The sequence below is a fragment of the Bufo gargarizans genome, chromosome 1 (assembly GCF_014858855.1).
Source record: "Bufo gargarizans isolate SCDJY-AF-19 chromosome 1, ASM1485885v1, whole genome shotgun sequence".
Classification (NCBI taxonomy): domain Eukaryota; kingdom Metazoa; phylum Chordata; class Amphibia; order Anura; family Bufonidae; genus Bufo; species Bufo gargarizans.
The window spans coordinates 510346557-510369017 of record NC_058080.1 but is presented as its reverse complement, the minus strand read 5'-3'; the positions used below and the strand labels follow the sequence as shown (position 1 = coordinate 510369017).

Here is a 22461-nt window from a genome sequence, read left to right as displayed (position 1 = left end):
CACTTATACTTACCTCCATGTCAGCGATGCGATGCAGGCCGTGTCCCACTCTGTATGGCTCAGACGGCGCGATGACGTCATCGCGCCGCCTTTGCCGGCCTCTGATAGGCTGCCGGCCTAGTGCCTGCAGCCTATCAGCCTATCAGAGGAAGGGGAAGGGACACACCTCTCCCTCCCCTGCACCGCCGCTGGCACAGGCAGATTACTATGGAGATGAGCGCAATGGAAGCGCTCATCTCCCTGTGCCCGGCTGCAGCAGTGCGGTGGCAACGGCGGCGGCTCACTTGGGAGGGGGCATTTTAGTGTGGGGGGGGGGCACATGGGGGGCACAGCGACGCCACTGCATTTCTTCCCTCCCATTGTGAATGGATTAATGGAATTTATTTACCAAAAAAATTAAACATATACAGCCTTATTCTACATAATTAAAAAACGAATCTTTATTTCATGATGGAATAACCTTTGGATGGTAATATATTTTCCTCAAAAAGCATTTTATATAAAAAAAATCTGATTTAAATAAAAAAATCTGATTTTTTTATTTTATTTTTAAAATCATTGATTTTTATCCACCCGGCTTCTAAGTCATTAATAATGAACTTGCCATCTTTGCTCTGATACAATGGGTGGTGATGGGGAATGTTTCCTCAAAACAATGCACATTGATATGCTGTAGGTTCTATACTTAAAGCTTGGTGACAAACACTATGGACATTATTTTGTATCCATCAGTAATTGGCATTCAACACTGGTTACCCAAATAACAAAAGAAGATACAGTATCTCTGAAATGGTTAACAATAGAAAGACTTCACACAACAGAGTGTCTTTTTATAATGGTTTAATGCCAAAGTATACATAGATATGAAATTTACACCAATATGATAACAATTGTACTCTGTACTTTTTACTAATAGAATTACAAGCATCCACAATCTTGTACAGACATAAAATATAAAATGCCAGATGCCAGAACCCTATGTGTCACACACAGCTTTTTGATGAAGATAGTCCAGATCAGTAGAGGGTTGAGAAGGATAACAAATATAAAGGAAGGACTTAAGGCGCATCTGTCAGCAGATTTGTAACTGTGAAACTGGCTGACCTGCTGACACTGCTTTTGGCAGCTGAAGGCCTGCGTGTTGGTTCCATGTTCATATGAGCCTATGGCAGTTGCAGAGAGAGCTGAGCCTCTAGTGTAACATCCACACCCCCATTGCTGCTAGAGTCTTATTTGCATGTATTAAAACTTCATTTTTTTCAGCAATGTGACCATGGGACCAGCACAGATGCCTTCAAGTACCAAGCACACATTCAACAGGTCAGGCTGGCAGATGCCCTTTAAACGTTTCCTTCCTGCTAGATACACTTTGTTTTTTTTGCAATAACTGTGTGAATCAGAATTTTTTGCTGGCATTTTATCTGGCATTTTTCCACTATACAAAAAGTGGTGTCAAAATTCTAAAAAGAAACGCAAAAGCTTTGAACATGCTGCACTTAACAAAAAATGCCAGAGACCCCCCCCCCCCAAAAAAAAATGCCACCTAATTAAATTAACAAAAACATCATTAGCAAAAACTAAAAAAACTCATGTTTTTTGTTTTCCCATAGACTTTCAGCCAACATCTGGAGCTTGCGTTTTTACCACAAAAAACACTACATAAAATGGCCTAAAAATGCAAAAGTACATTCTACAGCAGTAAAGTTGTATTGCCATAAACGTGCAGTTACCTTACTGTCCAAATCCCGCAAGGCCTTCATGGTTCTAGACCTTCTGTGAATGTTTGTTTTCTTTCCCTCAGGGCCAGTCTCTCACTTAAGTTGTTCTCTGGAAGCTGTTCGGTCTCAGGAATAGTGTTTCTGGAATAAGGCTTCTATTTGGGTCTACTTGGCATGAGTCCACACATGCAGGTCTGGCCTCTAGCTTTGTTTAACTTTGTTCAAGACTCACACTTGCCAGGGATAGGGACAGCACATCACCCTGAAATTAGTCTGATTGCCAGTGTTAACTGTTTGTTTTTTATAAACAACCAAAACAATGAACTTTTGCAGTGATCCACTGGTTCACAGTATTCTCTATTATGCCAAAGGGCATTATATTTGTTTTGCGTTTTGGGTAAGAGGAGACTGGACCTGTCCCCATACTATCCTGTCATTCAGTGCCAGATAAACTTGCTGGGCACCTCTATGCAAAGAATTTGGTGGGGGCCCGTCTTATTTAAATTTTTAACATAGCTGGGGGAATGAGGGTATCCCTGAGATACATGCCTGTCTGCTGCTGCCCCACTTCTCCACCTACCACAGTTGCCCTTTGTCCAACTTAGTGGCTAGTCCATAGTCTGGTGTAAACACCATGGTTAGTCAGTGTCACGGATGAGAGTGGGGGAAACCCTCAACCGTGCGATGTCAATAGAATAAGGGTAGCTGCTAGGCCAGGATGACAGGATCAGGGAGCCGGTCACCTCCTAGCTCGTCCCTAATTCTGACCCTGACTCCTAACGGTATGAGCCAACCCAGATGGTAGGAGGGCTCATACTCCGGAACCTAGGGCCCCTACTAGCCCTCAGGAAATCCCTGGACTAGGAGCAGGGTAAGACGACCTGTTCCTCCTAGACACGGACGAACAGGAGTCTCACTGGCCAAGGAGCAAGGAGAGGGGAAACATATACAGCATATGGATATGGCAGGTGAGTTAAACCAGTACAACACCTAGCTGCCACAGACACGCTGACTGGAACCCGTGCACAAGTACTGATGTCCACACAAACATTAAGGACACAGCACGCACACACACAAATCACACAGGTACCCAGGACACCCATAGCTGCAATAAATATAAAGAGCATAAAAACATCTTCTTAACATCATACATATATTTTTATGACCACAAGGGTGGCCCTCACTGGATAGATGGCATATGAGACCAGGAGGATGACTCCAGCATAAAGCATGGCTGGAGTATCCCTCAGCTACTGACATCCAGCAGAAGCTAAATAGCCCAAGCAGCCACACCCACACACACATACTAGGAAAGGAGTTAACCCTTCCAACACCAGACAAGGAAAGTGAACACATTCAAACACACGTTGCCAGGTGCAACCGCATGCCTTGACAGCAAACCGCCTAGCAACCAGCTCAGGCTGCTACACTGCCAACAACAACATGTTGCCAGCGGCAACCACACGTGAGACAACATACTAACTGCCCTCACCTGCGGTAGACAACAAGCAGACCGCTGACAACTGCATGCGACACAAAGAGTCACGACCAAACCATAGTCGTGACAGTCAGTCAGTCCATAGTCTAGTGTTACAGCTGTGGTTACTCCATAGTCTAGTGTTACACAATTTGTGGCTCTGCGGTGTGTAGTAGGGGCAGGTGAACTAAAAATTGGCACAGGTAACAGGGACAATACAGAGGGCTGACTTTATTTGTCAGGGTCTCTGAGGGTGAGGGGATGCATGATGTGGCTGTGAAAGGTGCGGGGGGGGGGCATAAAGGGTCTGGTCTCTTGGGGAAAGGAAAGAAGGAGCAAAAACGGGCATTGGGTAACATTGTCTGCTAAGGGCTCTATGTGGGGTGGTGGAAGAGGGAAGACACCACTGGGGGTGATGGGGTAAGGGAGAGACAGTGGGTATCAGGAACTTATGAGAGTAAATGGGTACATAGAAGAACATACAGCAATTTAACTGAATCTGCTGCCTGTATTAACAGGGTAAAACTAACCTCTCTCCCATAGTCACTCACCAAATAAGCATTTACTCCTGTTCTTCAGTTCAGCCTCCACTGTGACATCTGCAAGTTCGGGAGGGGCATCAGTCCAGACCTGCAGATCTGGTGGTGGAGGCCCCTACTTACATTTTAGTGGTGGAGGCTCTGGAGCATGCACCCCGGGTGTCCTTCTGCCATTACACGGAGCAGCATAGACTGGAAACTCCTTTATAGTGATTATCCCTTTAAGACAACTTCTCCCCTATCCTTTGGATAAATGTCTGATTTGCAGAGTTCGAACTGGTGGGGGCTCCAACAATTGAAGAAATGGGGTCTGTGCTTGTGACAGGCGCAGCACTATGAAGTGCCTTTTGCGCTATGGTATTAGAAGAATTTGATATCTCAAACTTTTTAGTCCAACCAGACTGTCTGTTACTCTGCTTCAGTCTTGTTTCTTTTGAGCTAATTCTTCTAGCGCCATTCTATGGAAACACTAGGCTTAAAGAGCACACCAAATGCTTAAAATAACTTCTTTATTAACTTCAACTTTTTTTCCATATATAACACTGCCACCTCCGCAACAGATAGTCCATGTACAAACATGTGCTGCATAAAGTATCACAAAATGGCGGTATGCATAAAATGGTGGTTTAACTGTTCAATCTTGTCATTCAACATAAATGGTGGATATATTTCTCTCTTCAGTATCTATACTTTCACTCTAAGTTATTTAAGCACTTTATAATCACTCTGAGAGGTATATCTGAGGTTTAACCAATAGTTTAATTTGCTCAGTTTGTGCGTAGTTTGGTCGCAGTTTGTGCATAGTTTGGTCGCAGTTTGGTGGAACTGTAAACAAACATATACAACTGGTCTCAGTCTAAGTTCTGATCACAGTATCAACAATATGAACATTATATAACCGTTCTAAATACCTATTTGGCCTCTTGTTCCCATAAAACACAGTTCTGACTGGAAATGTCTATCCAGCTCCTCTTCTCTGGTCTATACTGACTCCAGAAGATTCTGCTAGGGATTTCCCACACATACTGAGTGTGAGGTTGGCTGTGATTGGTTAAGACTCCTGGCCAGTAACAACAGTTTAACTCTATGCTTTCTGTTGTTAATTCTGCTGTGTCATTGAGCTTACCTTACATTCATTTACTGAATCTTAAAGGTATATTATCTTTTCTGCTTCTGTGAACACAATATATGACTGTTATATGATATTCAGAAAAAATGAAGTCACTGTAAATAATTATCTTTCTGCCTCTAATATATAAACATAAGAACTGTATTAAATTTATTGGCAAGTTTAGCTATATAAACATGTAGGTCATATTAGCAACCTAGGACAGGTCTTAGCTGGCCAGCTACAGTGCTCCACGTTTGGGTGAAGCAGCAGACATGCATGTGTGTCTGCTGTAGATTTAAGTCTATGGGACTGTGGAGATTGTGAGAAACCCTTTGGCTAGATCCTTCAGCCTCATATAGCTGAATGGAGTGGTAGTGTGCATGCATGACTGGCACTCCATTCAGATGGGGGGAGCAGAAGCTCCCAATTTTGTGATCAGTGCGGTCCGAGCCAACTGACCTCTGCTGATCAGACACTTATCCCCTCCCCTATAGATAGGGGATAAGTTGTCTTAATCGGACAACTCCTTTAATGATGTAGCTGTCAAGCAGAATAGACCATGTCTGTACCTCGTACTTCCTGTCCTTCTGTGCACTCGTGAAGCAGTTTTCTCTAAGTATGTGACACATGTCCGCATTCCAGGATCAACTGTTTAAAAGCATCCAGTATGTGTCACAGGATATAGAAAGGAACTAGTAACGGGACAGGTTGCTCTACATCCTGTGTCTTCACTTCCATAATAACACATCCAATTCATTAACCTTTTACAAGTGTCACCTACACATCTGTGTGCATTTGACTTTACCATTATTCATGGTGCTTGCCATTAAGCTGATACGATCTCTACATTCTTCTCTTCTGTGGTAATCTCCATCAACTGTTGGTATCTCCTTTTTGCAGGGTCTATACTGCATCAAGAAAAAGGTTCTTTCTTAGCTCATGAAGGTGAGCAACATACTTTTTAAGGTGCAATTGTTGAATAAAATATGAGCTTAAGAGATGGCTCACTTAAATTAATGCTGGTCTTAAAGTGTAACTGTAGTTTCATATTATTTTTTATATTTTGTAAGGTACTTTATTAGGGAAATAGGTTTCTTTGTTCTAGAAAACAGGGTGTAAGAAGTCTTCTTAGCTGTAACAGCTGTTATTAAGGAGATTCTGTCCTTCTGCATTTTACTGAGCGCTGAAGACGCCTGTGTAAAAAATATAGTGGATTTCAGCATGCCCCCTGTCACTACCCCAGTCCCTGATTGTGTACATGTGCCCAAACTATCACTTCCCATCACCCTGCCTATCTGACTTGTTAGATTGAAGACAGACTAAGTAGGGGTGGGCGGTATAGGCGATATGCGATATAAATTTGGGCCACGATATGGATTTTCGCCATATCGCCTATATCGCCAGGGCCGCGATATGATCGCGCTCTCTGCGCGCACCATTTTCTCCTGAGCCGGCCGGCACAGTGGAGGGAGAAGGAGGAAGAAGGAGGGAGTCCCTCCCTCCCCACTGTGCGCGGCTGCCGCTGAACACCAATGAGGACAGAGTAGGAGGAGGAGGGGAGGGACTGTGGCCACTGCGCCACCAATGAATGTGCCGGCCATATCCCACAGGGTCCCCCTCCTCCCCCCTATCATTGGTGGCAGTGGGCAGTTCCAATCGGAGTCCCAGCAGTGTAATGCTTCCGCTACTGAAGCCCTGGCTGCCATGGTATGTTAGTGAGCAGCATTATACTCACGTGCGCCGTGGCCGCCGGGCGCTCCTTCTTCTGTCTGTGCGGCGGATTGCTAATGCTTACAGCATTAGCAATGCGCCGCACAGACCTATGAGAAGAAGGAGCGACCGGCGGCCACGGCGCACGTGAGTATAATGCTGCTCACTAACATACCATGGCAGCCAGGGCTTCAGTAGCGTGACTCCTGGCTGCCATGGTAACCGATCGGAGCCCCAGCATTACACTGCTGGGACTCCGATCGGAACTGCCCACTGCCACCAATGATGGGGGGGAGGGGGAACCTGTGGCCACTGCCACCAATGATGGGGGGGAGGAGGGGGACCATGTGGCCACTGCCACCAATGATTAATACTGGGGGGGGGGTTGCGTTACCAGAGGGGCGGATCAGAGGCTGGGGGGCAGATCAGAGGCTAGGGGAGCAGATCAGAGGCTGGGGGGCAGATCAGAGGCTGGGGTGGCAGATCAGGGGCTGGGGGGGCAGATCAGAGGCTGGGGGGCAGATCAGAGGCTGGGGGGCAGATCAGAGTCTGGGGGAAGCAGATCAGAGGCTGGGGGGCACATGAGAGACTGGGGGGCACATGAGAGGCTGGCGCCATGGTCAGCTCCCTGCTGTTGTGTGCACAAAGCACAGGGCAGCAGAGAGAGTGTAAAGTCCTATTCACCCTAATAGAGCTCTATTAGGGTGGCTATGACAAGGGTTCTAGCCCTTAAGGAGGCTAATAGTTATTAAATAAAAAGTAAAAAAAGAAAAAAGTTTAACCGCCTCCGGACCGCCTAACGCAGGATTGCGTTCCGGAGGCGGCTGTCCCAGGCAGAGTCACGCATCGGTGCGTCATCTCGCGAGACGCGAGATTTCCTGTGAACGCGCGCACACAGGCGCGCGCGTTCACAGGATCGGAAGGTAAGCGAGTGGATCTACAGCCTGCCAGCGGCGATCGTTCGCTGGCAGGCTGTAGATGCGATTTTTTTAACCCCTAACAGGTATATTAGACGCTGTTTTGATAACAGCGTCTAATATACCTGCTACCTGGTCCTCTGGTGGTCACTTTTGCTTGGATCGACCACCAGAGGACACAGGCAGCTCTGTAAAGTAGCACCAAACACCACTACACTACACTACCCCCCCCCCCCCGTCACTTATTAACCCCTTATGAACCCCTGATCACCCCATATAGACTCCCTGATCACCCCCCTGTCATTGATCACCCCCCTGTAAGGCTCCATTCAGATGTCCGTATGTGTTTTACGGATCCACGCATCCATGGATCTGATCCGCAAAACACATACGGACGTCTGAATGGAGCCTTACAGGGGGGTGATCAATGACAGGGGGGTGATCACCCCATATAGACTCCCTGATCACCCCCTGTCATTGATCACCCCCCTGTCATTGATCACCCCCCTGTAAGGCTCCATTCAGACGCCCGTATGTGTTTTACGGATCCACGCATCCATGGATCGGATCCGCAAAACACATACGGACGTCTGAATGGAGCCTTATAGGGGGGTGATCAGGGAGTCTATATGGGATGATCACCCCCCTGTAAGGCTCCATTCAGACGTCCGTATGTGTTTTACGGATCCACGGATCCATGGATCGGATCCGCAACACATACGGACGTCTAAATGGAGCCTTACAGGGGGGTGATCAATGACAGGGGGGTGATCACCCCATATAGACTCCCTGATCACCCCCTGTCATTGATCACCCTCCTGTCATTGATCACCCCCCTATAAGGCTCCATTCAGACGCCCGTATGTGTTTTACGGATCCACGCATCCATGGATCGGATCCGCAAAACACATACGGACGTCTGAATGGAGCCTTACAGGGGGGTGATCAGTGACAGGGGAGTGATCAGCCCATATAGACTCCCTGATCACTTCCCTGTCATTGATCATCCCCTGTAAGGCTCCATTCAGACATCCGTATGTGTTTTACGGATCCATGGATCGGATCCGCAAAACACATACGGACGTCTGAATGGAGCCTTACAGGGGGGTGATCAATGACAGGGGGGTGATCACCCCATATAGACTCCCTGATCACCCCCTGTCATTGATCACCCCCCTGTAAGGCTCCATTCAGACGTCCATATGTGTTTTGCGGATCCATGCATCCATGGATCGGATCCGCAAAACACCATCGGACGTCTGAATGGAGACTTACAGGGGGGTGATCAATGACAGGGGGGTGATCACCCCATATACACTCCCTGATCACCCCCCTGTCATTGATCACCCCCCTGTAAGGCTCCATTCAGACGTCCGTATGTGTTTTGCAGATCCGATCCATGGATGCGTGGATTCGTAAAACACATATGGACGTCTGAATGGAGCCTTACAGGGGGGTGATCAATGACAGGGGGGTGATCACCCCATATAGACTCCCTGATCACCCCCCTGTCATTGATCAACCCCCTGTAAGGCTCCATTCAGACATTTTTTTTGCACAAGTTAGCGGAAATTGATATATATTTTTTTTTCTTACAAAGTCTCATATTCCACTAACTTGTGTCAAAAAATAAAATCTCACATGAACTCACCATACCCCTCACGGAATCCAAATGCGTCAAATTTTTTTGACATTTATATTCCAGACTTCTTCTCACGCTTTAGGGACCCTAAAATGCCAGGGCAGTATAAATACCCCACATGTGACCCCATTTCGGAAAGAAGACACCCCAAGGTATTCCGTGAGGGGCATATTGAGTCCATGAAAGATTGAAATTTTTGTCCCAAGTTAGCGGAAAGGGAGACTTTGTGAGAAAAAAAAATTTAAAAAATTAATTTCCGCTGACTTGTCCAAAAAAATAATAATTTCTATGAACTCGCCATGCCCCTCATTAAATACCTTGGGGTGTCTTCTTTCCAAAATGGGGTCACATGTGGGGTATTTATACTGCCCTGGCATTTTAGAGGGGCCCTAAAGCGTGAGAAGAAGTCTGGGATCCAAATGTCTAAAAATGCCCTCCTAAAAGGAATGTGGGCCCTTTGCACCTCTAGGCTGCAAAAAAGTGTCACACATGTGGTATCGCCGTACTCAGGAGAAGTTGGGGAATGTGTTTTGGGGTGTCATTTTACATATACCCATGCTGGGTGAGATGGTCTAATGCAAACTTTGTATAAAAAAATGGGAAAAGTTGTCTTTTGCCGAGATATTTCTCTCACCCAGCACGGGTATATGAAAAATGACACCCCAAAACACATTGCCCTACTTCTTCTGAGTACGGCGATACCAGATGTGTGACACTTTTTTGCAGCCTAGGTGGGAAAAGGGGCACACAGTCCAAAGAGCACCTTTCGGATTTCACAGGCCATTTTTTACAGATTTTGATTTCAAACTACTTCGCACGCATTTGGGCCCCTAAAATGCCAGGGCAGTATAACTACCCCACAAGTGGCCCCATTTTGGAAAGAAGACACCCCAAGGTATTCTGTGAGGGGCATGGCGAGTTCCTAGAATTTTGTATTTTTTGTCACAAGTTAGCGGAAAATGATGATTTTTTTTTTTTCTTACAAAGTCTCATATTCCACTAACTTACATAGAAACATAGAATGTGTCGGCAAATAAGAACCATTTGGCCCATCTAGTCTGCCCAATATATCTGAATCCTATGAATAGTCCCTGGCCCTATCTTATATGAAGGATAGCCTTATGCCTATCCCATGCATGCTTAAACTCCTTCACTGTATTTGCAGCTACCACTTCTGCAGGAAGGCTATTCCATGCATCCACTACTCTCTCAGTAAAGTAATACTTCCTTATATTACTTTTAAACCTTTGCCCCTCTAATTTAAAACTGTGTCCTCTTGTGGTAGTTTTTCTTCTTTTAAATATGCTCTCCTCCTTTACCGAGTTGATTCCCTTTATGTATTTAAAAGTTTCTATCATATCCCCTCTGTCTCTTCTTTCTTCCAAGCTATACATTTATCCTGCAATCCATGTACTAGTTTAGTAGCTCTTCTCTGAACTCTCTCTAGAGTATCTATATCCTTCTGGAGATATGGCCTCCAGTACTGCGCACAATACTCCAAGTGAGGTCTCACCAGTGTACTGTACAGCGGCATAAGCACTTCACTCTTTCTACTGCTTATACCTCTCCCTATGCATCCAAGCATTCTGCTGGCATTTCGTGCTGCTCTATTACATTGTCTTCCCACCTTTAAGTCTTCTGAAATAATTACTCCTAAATCCCTTTCTTCAGATACTGAGGTCAGGACTGTGTCAAATATTCTATATTCTGCCCTTGGGTTTTTACGCCCCAGGTGCATTATCTTGCACTTATCCACATTAAATTTCAGTTGCCAGAGTTCTGACCATTCTTCTAGTTTTCCGAAATCCTTTTCCATTTGGCGTTTCCCTCCAGGAACATCAACCCTATTACATATCTTTGTGTCATCAGCAAAAAGACAAACCTTACCATCGAGGCCTTTTGCAATATCACTTATGAAGATATTAAACAAAATTGGTCCCAGTACAGATCCCTGTGGAACCCCACTGGTAACTTGTGACAAAAAATAAAAACTTCCATGAACTCACTCTGCCCATCACAAAATACCTTGGGGTGTCTTCTTTCCAAAATGGGGTCACTTGTGGGGTAGTTATACTGCCCTGGCATTTTAGGGGCCCAAATGCGTGCGAAGTAGTTTGAAATCAAAATCTGTAAAAAAAATGGCCTGTGAAATCTGAAAGGTGCTCTTTGGAATGTGGGCCCCTTTGCCCACCTAGGCTGCGAAAAAGTGTCACACATGTGGTATCGCCATACTCAGGAGAAGTTGGGGAATGTGTTTTGGGGTGTCATTTTACATTTCCCATGCTGGGTAAGATAAATATCTTGGTCAAATGCCAACTTTGTATAAAAAAATTAATTATTTTCCACTAACTTGTGACAAAAAATAAAAAGTTCTATGAACTCACTATGCCCATCAGCGAATACCTTAGGGTGTCTACTTTCCGAAATGGGGTCATTTGTGGGGGTTTTCTACTGTCTGGGCATTGTAGAACCTCAGGAAACATGACAGGTGCTCAGAAAGTCAGAGCTGCTTCAAAAAGCGGAAATTCACATTTTTGTACCATAGTTTGTAAACGCTATAACTTTTCCCCAAACCATTTTTTTTTTTACCCAAACATTTTTTTTTATCAAAGACATGTAGAACAATACATTTCAATTAATAACAAAAAAATGTAAAAATATCAGCAGCAATGAAATACCACCAAATGAAAGCTCTATTAGTGAGAAGAAAAGGAGGTAAAATTCATTTGGTGAAAGTAGTGAAGTGCAGAAGGTCATTAAGGGTGTTTAAGCTAGGGGGGCTGAGGTGGTTAAACACCCCCCCCCCCCCCCCCAATATAGAAAACAATATATTGCAATATATATCGCATATCGCACATGCTTAAAATTATATCGCAATACAGATTTTAGGCCATATCGCCCACCCCTAAGACTAAGGACAGACTCTCCGTAGCAAAGCTCAGTTAGAGCTTTGCTAATAAGACTCTTTAAACCAAAACAACAGTTCCCATTTAAGCTCCTATAGGGGCAGCACTATCAGAAAAAAATGAAAAGCTAAATATGTATGACCCAAAAAGAGATCTCACAGATCGAACGGATTGATTCTCTATTTGAAAATAAATATGTTGTATGTTGTTTTAGATATGGAAACTAAGCATATCAATCTCTAACCACAAGAACATCCATACATAACTGCTTTGAACTGACAGAGTGGTATATGACGGAACAGTTGGCGGGTAGAGAACCCATTGTATTGTCATTATTGCTTCACTCAAGTTACTCTTAGGGCTAATTCACACTAACGTTCTGGGTTCAGGAAACACAGTCCGCTTTTTGGACGGATCTCCTAGACAGACTTCAGCAGACCTGACCCGAATTGACTGTGTCATAGTGTTTTATGATGCAGTCAGTTCTTATCTGATCATGGCGCTATGATACGGTGCTCACATCATTATGTGAGTACAGTACAACAGACCCATTCTCAGATAGGAATGGACTGTATTAGAAAACACTATAATGCCTTTAGTTCTGGTCAGGGGAGCAGCGGCCGCCATGTGGACTGTGTTTCCCAGACTGAGCACAGTTGTGTGAATTATTGTTCATTTATGTCCTTGGTTATCTTCTAGATTAATTCTGTAAATGTGGAGGTCTGGTGGTGCGCTAGGGGGTTGGGGTGAGTTGCAGTACACAAATGGGGGAGGGTTGGAAAATATTTGCATCATATCCTTGAATTATTGGTGTATGAAAGGGCAATTTTGTCCTTGATTGCTTTATCATGTTATGATATATACATGCTACTGTTTGTTTATTTAGGTATAAATACTAGGAAGGGACCTATAGGCCCAATGGGTACTCCAGAAAGCCAGTGGTCACCAGGAATGACAGGTCCAGTTGGACCTCCAGGTGGGATAGTAATATTATATTTTCATTTTTTTTATACATTTCTTATCATATTTTTCATACATTTTTCTATTATGTTCCATAACTGTTTATTTACCTCCATATCGGTCTATCCTTTACTTTGCTTTTTCTTATGTGTAAATGCATTCTTTATATCAGTTTATTATTAGAATTTTTTATACTTGTCTATATATAATTTCTGCGCTCATGTATTTTGTGATAATTACAATTGACCGGAATGTAGATGTCTAAATTGGATATAGATCCAGTTGTTCTTTGGCTGATATCCAACCTGCATGCCCATTGACAGGCCTACATCTTATCAGCACAAATGACAAATTACTCAGCTAAATGGCTTATTGGATAGAAAATCAACTTACTATTAAACAATGGGGGGCATTTATCAATAATGGCGTAATTTTCTTAAAAAAATACTAAAGTTACAAATCAAAACTGGTGATTTGTTTTACGTCATATCAAAAGGCGCACACCACTTGTAAAATCTCACTTTTTAAAATGTCAACTTCATTATCCGCCTATTTCTCTTGATTTGCGACATTTTAACACCAACAGCACTGGTAAATTGCGACTTTTGTTTCACACTTGGGCCGTTTTTGTTATTGTTTTGTTTTTGCTGGATGTCATATTACTGAAAGAACACAGTTTTTTTGCTCATTTATATTAGATAAAAATAAACGCTTCCTGTTTTAATACTCACCTATCACTTGTTCCCACCACGAGTTGTGTTCACTTTTCATAAATGCGACTTTTTGACAAAAAGTCACATCTTTATGCCATAAATGCAACTTTTTACACAAACCACCACTAAATTAGCTAGCTTAATTGGTCGCAACAATTTGAGCCATTTCTGCCTATAAGATGGTGATAAATGAGGCGTAATATGCGCCAGTTTGATAGCTCCACCCACTTTGACATTTATACCTAATTTTTGCCGTGATGCATTCTTTATGGTAAAAATTCTGGAGAAAACAGTTAATATATTTGGTGCAAATCAAAACGCCATTTTTTTGGTGCATTTTAAGACATAATTCTGGTGCAACATGCTTAGTAAGTCTCCCCAAAGTTTTACTAGCACTATAGCGGGGGGAGAAGAGGCTGGCGGGACATGTGCCCCTGGTGCCGGGAGGTGGTGGTGAACACACAGATATACCCTGGATGGGTTATTTAGACATAGTAATAGATCAGCAAACTGCATTTCCCTGAGGTGAAAGAAAGTCTAGCTGTGACTGGTTTTACTATTACAATACCACATTGTATGTTTATATGGCCTGAACATATCATACATGCTGTACATTACATAGTAGTAGGGGAAGCAAAGGCACAGAAAAAAAAATGCAACACACACAAGTATACATGAGAAAAGGAAAGCCGTGTCCAAAACAGGAATACAGTCTTGAAGGTAGAAAGTAGTAATTGTTGGCTACTGGTTAAGGAACAAGCATGTAAGAGGGAAACAAAGGTAAGCATTTGAAAATGGATGAGTTTTCTGTACCTATTCAATATTTTTTGAAGTTAGGTGCAGTTCTGACAGGACAGTAGAAAGAGTTCCAGTGACTGAGGGCAGCTCAAGAGAAAACAGAGAATAAGGGACCATTTACATGGGTTGAACGAGCAGACAATTATGGGGAATGAACTGTTTGTTCCCAATAATTGCCTGATCATCGGAAGAGGTAAAAGCTGCATTTGCAGTGAGCCCCTGAGGAGCCGGTGCATAGGAAGGGAATGGTAGTAGCTCTGATGAGATGTTGTATCACGGTGTACTCCCTAAGGCCGTTGCTCTCTGGGGATCGGTGCAGTGTAAATGTAGTTTGAAGAATCAGCACAGAAGTATAAGAGTCTCTTTTGCCTAAGTGCAAAATATGTAACCAACATTAGGATAAGTGGTCCATGCGCTCTATGTCTCTCTGCACGCCAGACCGCCACAGCTGATGTCTCCTTGCTGGTCTAGCTATTTCACTCCATGTGCTCTCCACAGCTTAGTGCCACTTGACGATACACTGTTATAGATGTATTTTTGGATACAATGTTCACAAATGGGTTTCGGAACCTCCTTGTTCCTTCCTCAGTGGCTAAAATAGTAATAGACCGATCTCGGCAGCAGTGAACAATCCCGATAGCAGTACTACATGGAACAACAAGGCGCAACATCACCTGAAGACCTGTGAGGAGCGAGACGTTTGTACAATTCACTAACTTTTTGAACATTAATATTGTCCTATTTACTACTTGACTCACAGATAACGGGACAATTATCTAGATCCCAATATGAACAAAAAAACTTGAACTAAGATGAATATATACAATCTAATTATTAGGGACACTGTGTTATAGCTATATCTTGTTTTTTTATGTGATTTTAATCTATATTTACCTAACCAGTAAGATGGAACCATGATGAACCGCATGTACGGTTCTACAGAGGGGCCAACGCTGTACATTTTTATTTTTATTTTGGGGTTTATTCCATATATAAATTTGTATACATATATTTGAAATATATTTAGTTTTATATATTAAATACTATTTCATCTACAATCACTGGAGCTGGTATTATGTTGGTTATAAGTGCATGTAATCAGTTGAAGGGTCGTGTCTAGAGATGAGAGAAAATGTGTTTTCATGTTCGGCGTACAAGGTTCGGGTTCAGGCTATCTAAGAATTCCATTATGGATTTCGCTACCACGGACCATAAGTTTCAAAGTGCAGTTTCTGGCACCAGTCGAGGACGTATGGTGGCAGGTTGGATGACAAAAGATTAGCAATTGCAGGCATTTGTGGGAGTGTCCACTGTAAGATTCTAATTTGAGCTTTGGACTAATAGTGGTACTTGGTGATGGGTGTCTAAGCTGTAGTCCCCCACCTTGCAGCAGTGTCTCAAAAGCTGTATTCACTCTGCTGTCTTATTATACAGACGCTTTCTTTAAGCTGTATTTTGCTGGTCTCTCTCTGGAGTGTTGGTCTCACAGGAAAAAAATAAAATACCTTCCCAAACTCTTCCCTTTTTCTCTTTCTTTCCTACTTTCTCTATCACTTTTTACATCTCTAATTGTTGATCTGTTTCTCAAATTTATTGATGCATATCTCACCAGCACTATAGAGGTAGACATTGAAAACTAGCCTGTTTACTTTAGAACAATCTGTCAAGGATAATATTCTAACCTCTAAGTGATTGTGCTGTTCATTGTGAGTAAATGATTCTCTTGTACTATGCATTGATTGTATTGCAATATATCTGTTAATAATAAAAAGAGATTTGACACATATGTCCCTGTGCTACAAAGAAACTTCACTTATACAACACATTTGTAATATTTCTTTCTCATCTGACGTCCCACTCAACATTTTCCCATTATTCTACAAACCTGTTTCCTCTGTGATTCTGAAAGCACTGGCATACAGTACAACAATGGGCATAACTGTTTGTAGTGACCCTGCAGAATAAATGTCTATGGAGTAGAGAACATTAGGACTTTATATTATTACTTGGTCTCTCTGCCTTGGGGAACAGATGGCAAATGTGTGGCAATAAAAAGGAACTTCAATTCCTTCAGTTGTGCTCATACAAGTAGCTGGGGGCGTTTTCCTATGGTGCATTCAACATAAAGCACAGTGGAATATAACTCAGCACGGGTACAGATGACTGACTGTACAGCAATTTCTAGCCTTTATTCCTATGTAACTACAGCAAATAGTCTCAACATATTGAACCTTATTGAGCCTGGACGTATCCACATGCTATCCTTTCCACATGTAAGCACATTTAGATCCTAGATCTTCTTATCTGAGCAAAGACTCAACCATTCAGGCACAATATACTGTATATAGTAGGTAGTATTTTCAGGCTTGTATAAGATGTTTAAGTGTACAATAAAGACATCTTAACCTCATTCATATTGAACTATGGGGGTCCGACTGATGGCGCCACTGTTGGTCAGCTGCCTGAAAAGGCCACAGCGGTCTGGTGAGCACTGCAACCTCATCCTAGTCCAGTGATGTCACATCCATTGGTCATATGGACCATGTGCAGGTCAGTTCCTTTCAAGTAAATGGGACTGGGCTGCAGTACCGAGCACAGCTGCTATACAATGCACGGGGCTGTGCTTGGTAAGTAAGTATGTAAGCTGCCTCTTCAAATGGCTGATCGGCGGGGTTGCTAGGTTTCAGACCCTTACCGATCAGATATTGATGACCTATCCTGAGCATAAGTCATCAATATTCTACTCCCAGAAAACTTCATTAACACACCCTTCAGCTTCCAAACAGTTAAGTAACACTCAAACATGGCAGATGAAAAAAATATTGCAAATGTGAACAAAATGCTACTAAGGCCTCATGCACACGACAGTTGTTTTTCTCGGCCTCCGTTCCGTTTTTTTTGCGGATAGGATGGCAACCCATTTATTTCAATGGGTCAGCAAAAAAATGCTCAAAAATGTTAATTCGTTTGTGTTTCGCGTCCGTTGTCCGTGTTTCCCTTCAGCAAAAAAATAGCGCATGTCCTACTTTTTTCACATTTGCTGGCAAGGATAGGCATTTATTACAAGGGATCTGTGGAAAAAAACGGATCCTCCCAAAAAAACGGATGCCGCATCAGTTTTTTGGGGGGGCGGACTCAAAAAACAACTGTCGTGTGCATGAGGCCTAAACCTGCAAAAAACAACTGTAGAGATCCTTACAGATATGTTCATATCTGCCTAATGCAATGGTTTGTGGGGTCTAGTATACTGATGAAAGGCATCAGCTGATACAGACGTGGACAAAATTGTTGGTACCCTTTGGTCAATGAAAGAAAAAGTCACAATGGTCACAGAAATAACTTTAATCTGACAAAAGTAATAATAAATTAAAATTCTATAAATGTTAACCAATGAAAGTCAGACATTGTTTTTCAACCATGCTTCAACAGAATTATGTAAAAAAATAAACTCATGAAACAGGCATGGACAAAAATGATGGTACCCCTAACTTAATATTTTGTTGCGCAACCTTTTGAGGCAATCACTGCAATCAAACGCTTCCTGTAACTGTCAATGAGACATCTGCACCTCTCAGCAGGTATTTTGGCCCACTCCTCATGAGCAAACTGCTCCAGTTGTGTCCGGTTTGAAGGGTGCCTTTTCCAGACTGCATGTTTCAGCTCCTTCCAAAGATGCTCAATAGGATTGAGGTCAGGGCTCATAGAAGGCCACTTTAGAATAGTCCAATTTTTTCCTCTTAGCCATTCTTGGGTGTTTTTAGCGGTGTGTTTTGGGTCATTGTCCTGTTGCAAGACCCATGACCTGCGACTGAGACCAAGCTTTCTGACACTGGCTAGTACATTTCTCTCTAGAATTCCTTGATAGTCTTGAGATTTCATTGTACCCTGCACAGATTCAAGACACCCTGTGCCAGACGCAGCAAAGCAGCCCCAGAACATAACAGAGCCTCCTCCATGTTTCACAGTAGGGACAGTGTTCTTTTCTTGATATGCTTCATTTTTTCGTCTGTGAACATACAGCTGATGTGCCTTGGCAAAAACTTCGATTTTTGTCTCATCTGTCCACAGGACATTCTCCCAGAAGCTTTGTGGCTTGTCAACATGTAGTTTGGCATATTCCAGTCTTGCTTTTTTATGATTCGTTTTCAACAATGGTGTCCTCCTTGGTCGTCTCCCATGTAGTCCACTTTGGCTCAAACAACGACGGATGGTGCGATCTGACACTGATGTTCCTTGAGCATGAAGTTCACCTTGAATCTCTTTAGAAGTCTTTCTAGGCTCTTTTGTTACCATTCGGATTATCCGTCTCCTAGATTTGTCATCAATTTTCCTCCTGCGGCCACGTCCAGGGAGGTTGGCTACAGTCCCATGGATCTTAAACTTATGAATAATATGTGCAACTGTACTCACAGGAACATCTAGTTGCTTGGAGATGGTCTTATAGCCTTTACCTTTAACATGCTTGTCTATAATTTTCTTTCTGATCTCTTGAGACAGCTCTTTCCTTTGCTTCCTCTGGTCCATGTCGAGTGTGGTACACACCATATCACCAAACAACACAGTGATTACCTGGAGCCATATATATAGGCCCAATGGCTGATTACAAGGTTGTAGACACCTGTGATGCTAATTAGTGGACACACCTTGAATTAACATGTCCCTTTGGTCACATTATGTTCTGTGTTTTCTAGGGGTACCATCATTTTTGTCCATGCCTGTTTCATGAGTTTATTTTTTTACATAATTCTGTTGAAGCATGGTTGAAAAACAATGTCTGACTTTCATTGGTTAACATTTATAGAATTTTAATTTATTATTACTTTTGTCAGATTAAAGTTATTTCTGTGACCATTGTGACTTTTTCTTTCATTGACCAAAGGGTACCAACAATTTTGTCCACGTCTGTATGAAAAAGTGTTGAAAATGCTAAGAAATACTGAAATCATGCAAACTGAATTTGGATTTCACAGTTAATTATGGAACATTGGGAATTGTATATTCCCAAAGGACTTTTCAGTGATCAAGAAGAAAATGTAGGTCTGTGAAACTGCTGCATTCTCCCCCTAGTGGTGGATGTTATTTTTGTTATACAGTGCATTCAGAAAGTCTTCAGACCCTTTCACATTTTCACATTTTGTTGCAGCCTTGTGCAAGATTAAAAAAAAGTTCAAAATTTCCCCATCATTCTTCATGAAATACCCCATAATGAGAAAGTGAAAACAGAATGTTAGAAACTTTACAAATTTATTAAAAAGGAAAAACTAAAAGCATGCTTTGACATAAGTATTCAGACCCTTTCCTCCGTACTTAGTTGAAGCACCTTTGGCAGTGATTACAGCCTCCAGTCTTCTTGGGTATGATGCCACAAGGTTTGCACATCTAGATTTGAGAATTTTCTGCCATTTTTCTTTGCAGATCCTCTCAAGCTCTGTCAGGTTGGATGGGGGCCGTTGGTGGACAGCAATTTTCAGGTCTCTCTTGGTTCAAGTCAGGGCTATGGTTGGGTCACTCAAGGATGTTCTCAGAGTTGTCCCTAAGCCACTCCTGTGTTGCTTTGGCTGTGTTCTTAGGGTCATTGTCTTGTTGGAAGCCAAACCTTCAGCCCAGTCTGAAGTCCAAAGCATTCCGGATCAAGTTTTCATTAAAAGGATCCTGTCATATTGAACATGGTGCCTGAGCTGCAGACAGCAGATTATAGAGAAGGAGGAGCTGAGCAGAATGATATATAGTTATATGGGAAAAGATTGGGACCATGGGTGGACAGCCATTTTCAAGTCTCTCCAAAGATGTTTGATTGGGTTCAAGTTTTATTAAGGCTGCTGTGCTCTTGAGAACTTTCAGTGTAGCATACATTTTTTGTACCTTTCTCCAGATCTGTGCCTCCACACAATCCTGTCTCTGAGTTCTACAGGCAGTTCTTATCCTCCTCGTGGCTTGGTTTTTGCTCTGATATGCATTGTCAGCTGTGAGACCTTATATAGACAGGGTATGTCTTTCCAAATCTTGTCCAATCAACTGAATTTGCCACAGCTGTACTCCAATCAAGGAGTAGAAACATCTAAAAGATGATCAAGAGAAATGGTAGGCCCCAGAGTTAAATTGTGTACTGAGTACAGATGGATTTTTTTTAATTTTAGCACAAGGCTGCAACGATTCAAGGGGTTGTCTTATTACAATGGTCCGACTACTGGGGCCCACAACAGTCAAGAGAACCGGGGCCTTGTTGTGTTCCCCCACTTGAATGAAGTGGCAGACATGCATGCCTGTCTGCTGCTCCATTCAGCTCTAGGTACTGCCAGAGATAGCAGAGTACATGCGCTCAGCTATCTCCAACAGCCCCAAAGAATTGAATGGCGTAGCAGCGCACTGAGTGGGTCAGGCGCGTATTCATATCTCAATGAATAAAGGATACTTTGTAATGGTACAACCCCTTTAAGACACTAAAGAACTGCGTAGTGTAAAACCATTAACAATCAAAGTAATGTGGGCAGCATGGTGGCTCAGAGGTTAGCACTGGTGCCTTCCAGTGTTGGGGTCCTGGATTCAACATCTGGAATGACCTCTGCAAGGAGTTTGTATGGTCTCCCATTGTTTGTGTGGGTTCCTCCCAAATAAGTGATAGGGAACTTAAATTGTGAGATCCATTGGAGACATTGAGTAATGATAATTTCTGTAAATATGTCAGCGCTATGTAAGTGAGCAAAATAGAAAAACATTGCTACATTACAGGTAAAAGTGAGAGCGATTTCTCACTAGCCTGCATTACAGGTAAAAGTAAGAGCGATTTCTCACTAGCCTGCATTACAGGTAAAAGTGAGAGCGATTTCTCACTAGCCTGCATTACAGGTAAAAGTGAGAGCGATTTCTCACTAGCCTGCATTACAGGTAAAAGTGAGAGCGATTTCTCACTAGCCTGCATTACAGGTAAAAGTGTGAGCGATTTCTCACTAGCCTGCATTACAGGTAAAAGTGAGAGCGATTTCTCACTAGCCTGCATTACAGGTAAAAGTGAGAGCGATTTCTCACTAGCCTACATTACAGGTAAAAGTGAGAGCGATTTCTCACTAGCCTGCATTACAGGTAAAAGTGAGAGCGATTTCTCACTAGCCTGCATTACAGGTAAAAGTGAGAGCGATTTCTCACTAGCCTGCATTACAGGTAAAAGTGAGAGCAATTTCTCACTAGCCTGGATTACAGGTAAAAGTGAGAGCGATTTCTCACTAGCCTACATTACAGGTAAAAGTGAGAGCGATTTCTCACTAGCCTACATTACAGGTAAAAGTGAGAGCAATTTCTCACTAGCCTGGATTACAGGTAAAAGTGAGAGCAATTTCTCACTAGCCTACATTACAGGTAAAAGTGAGAGCGATTTCTCACTAGCCTGCATTACAGGTAAAAGTGAGAGCGATTTCTCACTAGCCTACATTACAGGTAAAAGTGAGAGCAATTTCTCACTAGCCTGCATTACAGGTAAAAGTGAGAGCGATTTCTCACTAGTCTGCATTACAGGTAAAAGTGTGAGCGATTTCTCACTAGCCTGCATTACAGGTAAAAGTGAGAGCGATTTCTCACTAGCCTGCATTACAGGTAAAAGTGAGAGCGATTTCTCACTAGCCTGCATTACAGGTAAAAGTGAGAGCGATTTCTCACTAGCCTGCATTACAGGTAAAAGTGAGAGCGATTTCTCACTAGCCTGCATTACAGGTAAAAGTGAGAGCGATTTCTCACTAGCCTGCATTACAGGTAAAAGTGAGAGCGATTTCTCACTGGCCTGCATTACAGGTAAAAGTGAGAGCGATTTCTCACTAGCCTGCATTACAGGTAAAAGTGTGAGCGATTTCTCACTAGCCTGCATTACAGGTAAAAGTGAGAGCGATTTCTCACTAGCCTGCATTACAGGTAAAAGTGAGAGCGATTTCTCACTAGCCTGCATTACAGGTAAAAGTGAGAGCGATTTCTCACTAGCCTGC

The 22461-nt window shown here is 42.9% G+C and overlaps 1 protein-coding gene across 7 annotated transcripts in view; it reads left to right on the top strand.

The window, feature by feature from the left end:
• EMID1 (EMI domain containing 1) overlaps positions 1-22461 on the top strand; it is a 129670-nt gene that overhangs the window by 53806 nt on the left and 53403 nt on the right. For 3 of the 7 annotated variants that reach the window (XM_044288592.1, XM_044288607.1, XM_044288617.1), the window contains exons 7-8: positions 5746-5790; positions 12907-12996. The exons of 1 other annotated variant lie outside the window; for it this stretch is intronic. In XM_044288592.1, the coding sequence (XP_044144527.1) occupies positions 5746-5790; positions 12907-12996 (135 nt within the window). The remainder of the gene's footprint in view (positions 1-5745; positions 5791-12906; positions 12997-22461) is intronic. 3 more of the 7 variants (XM_044288599.1, XM_044288625.1, XM_044288631.1) reach the window with 1 other exon arrangement.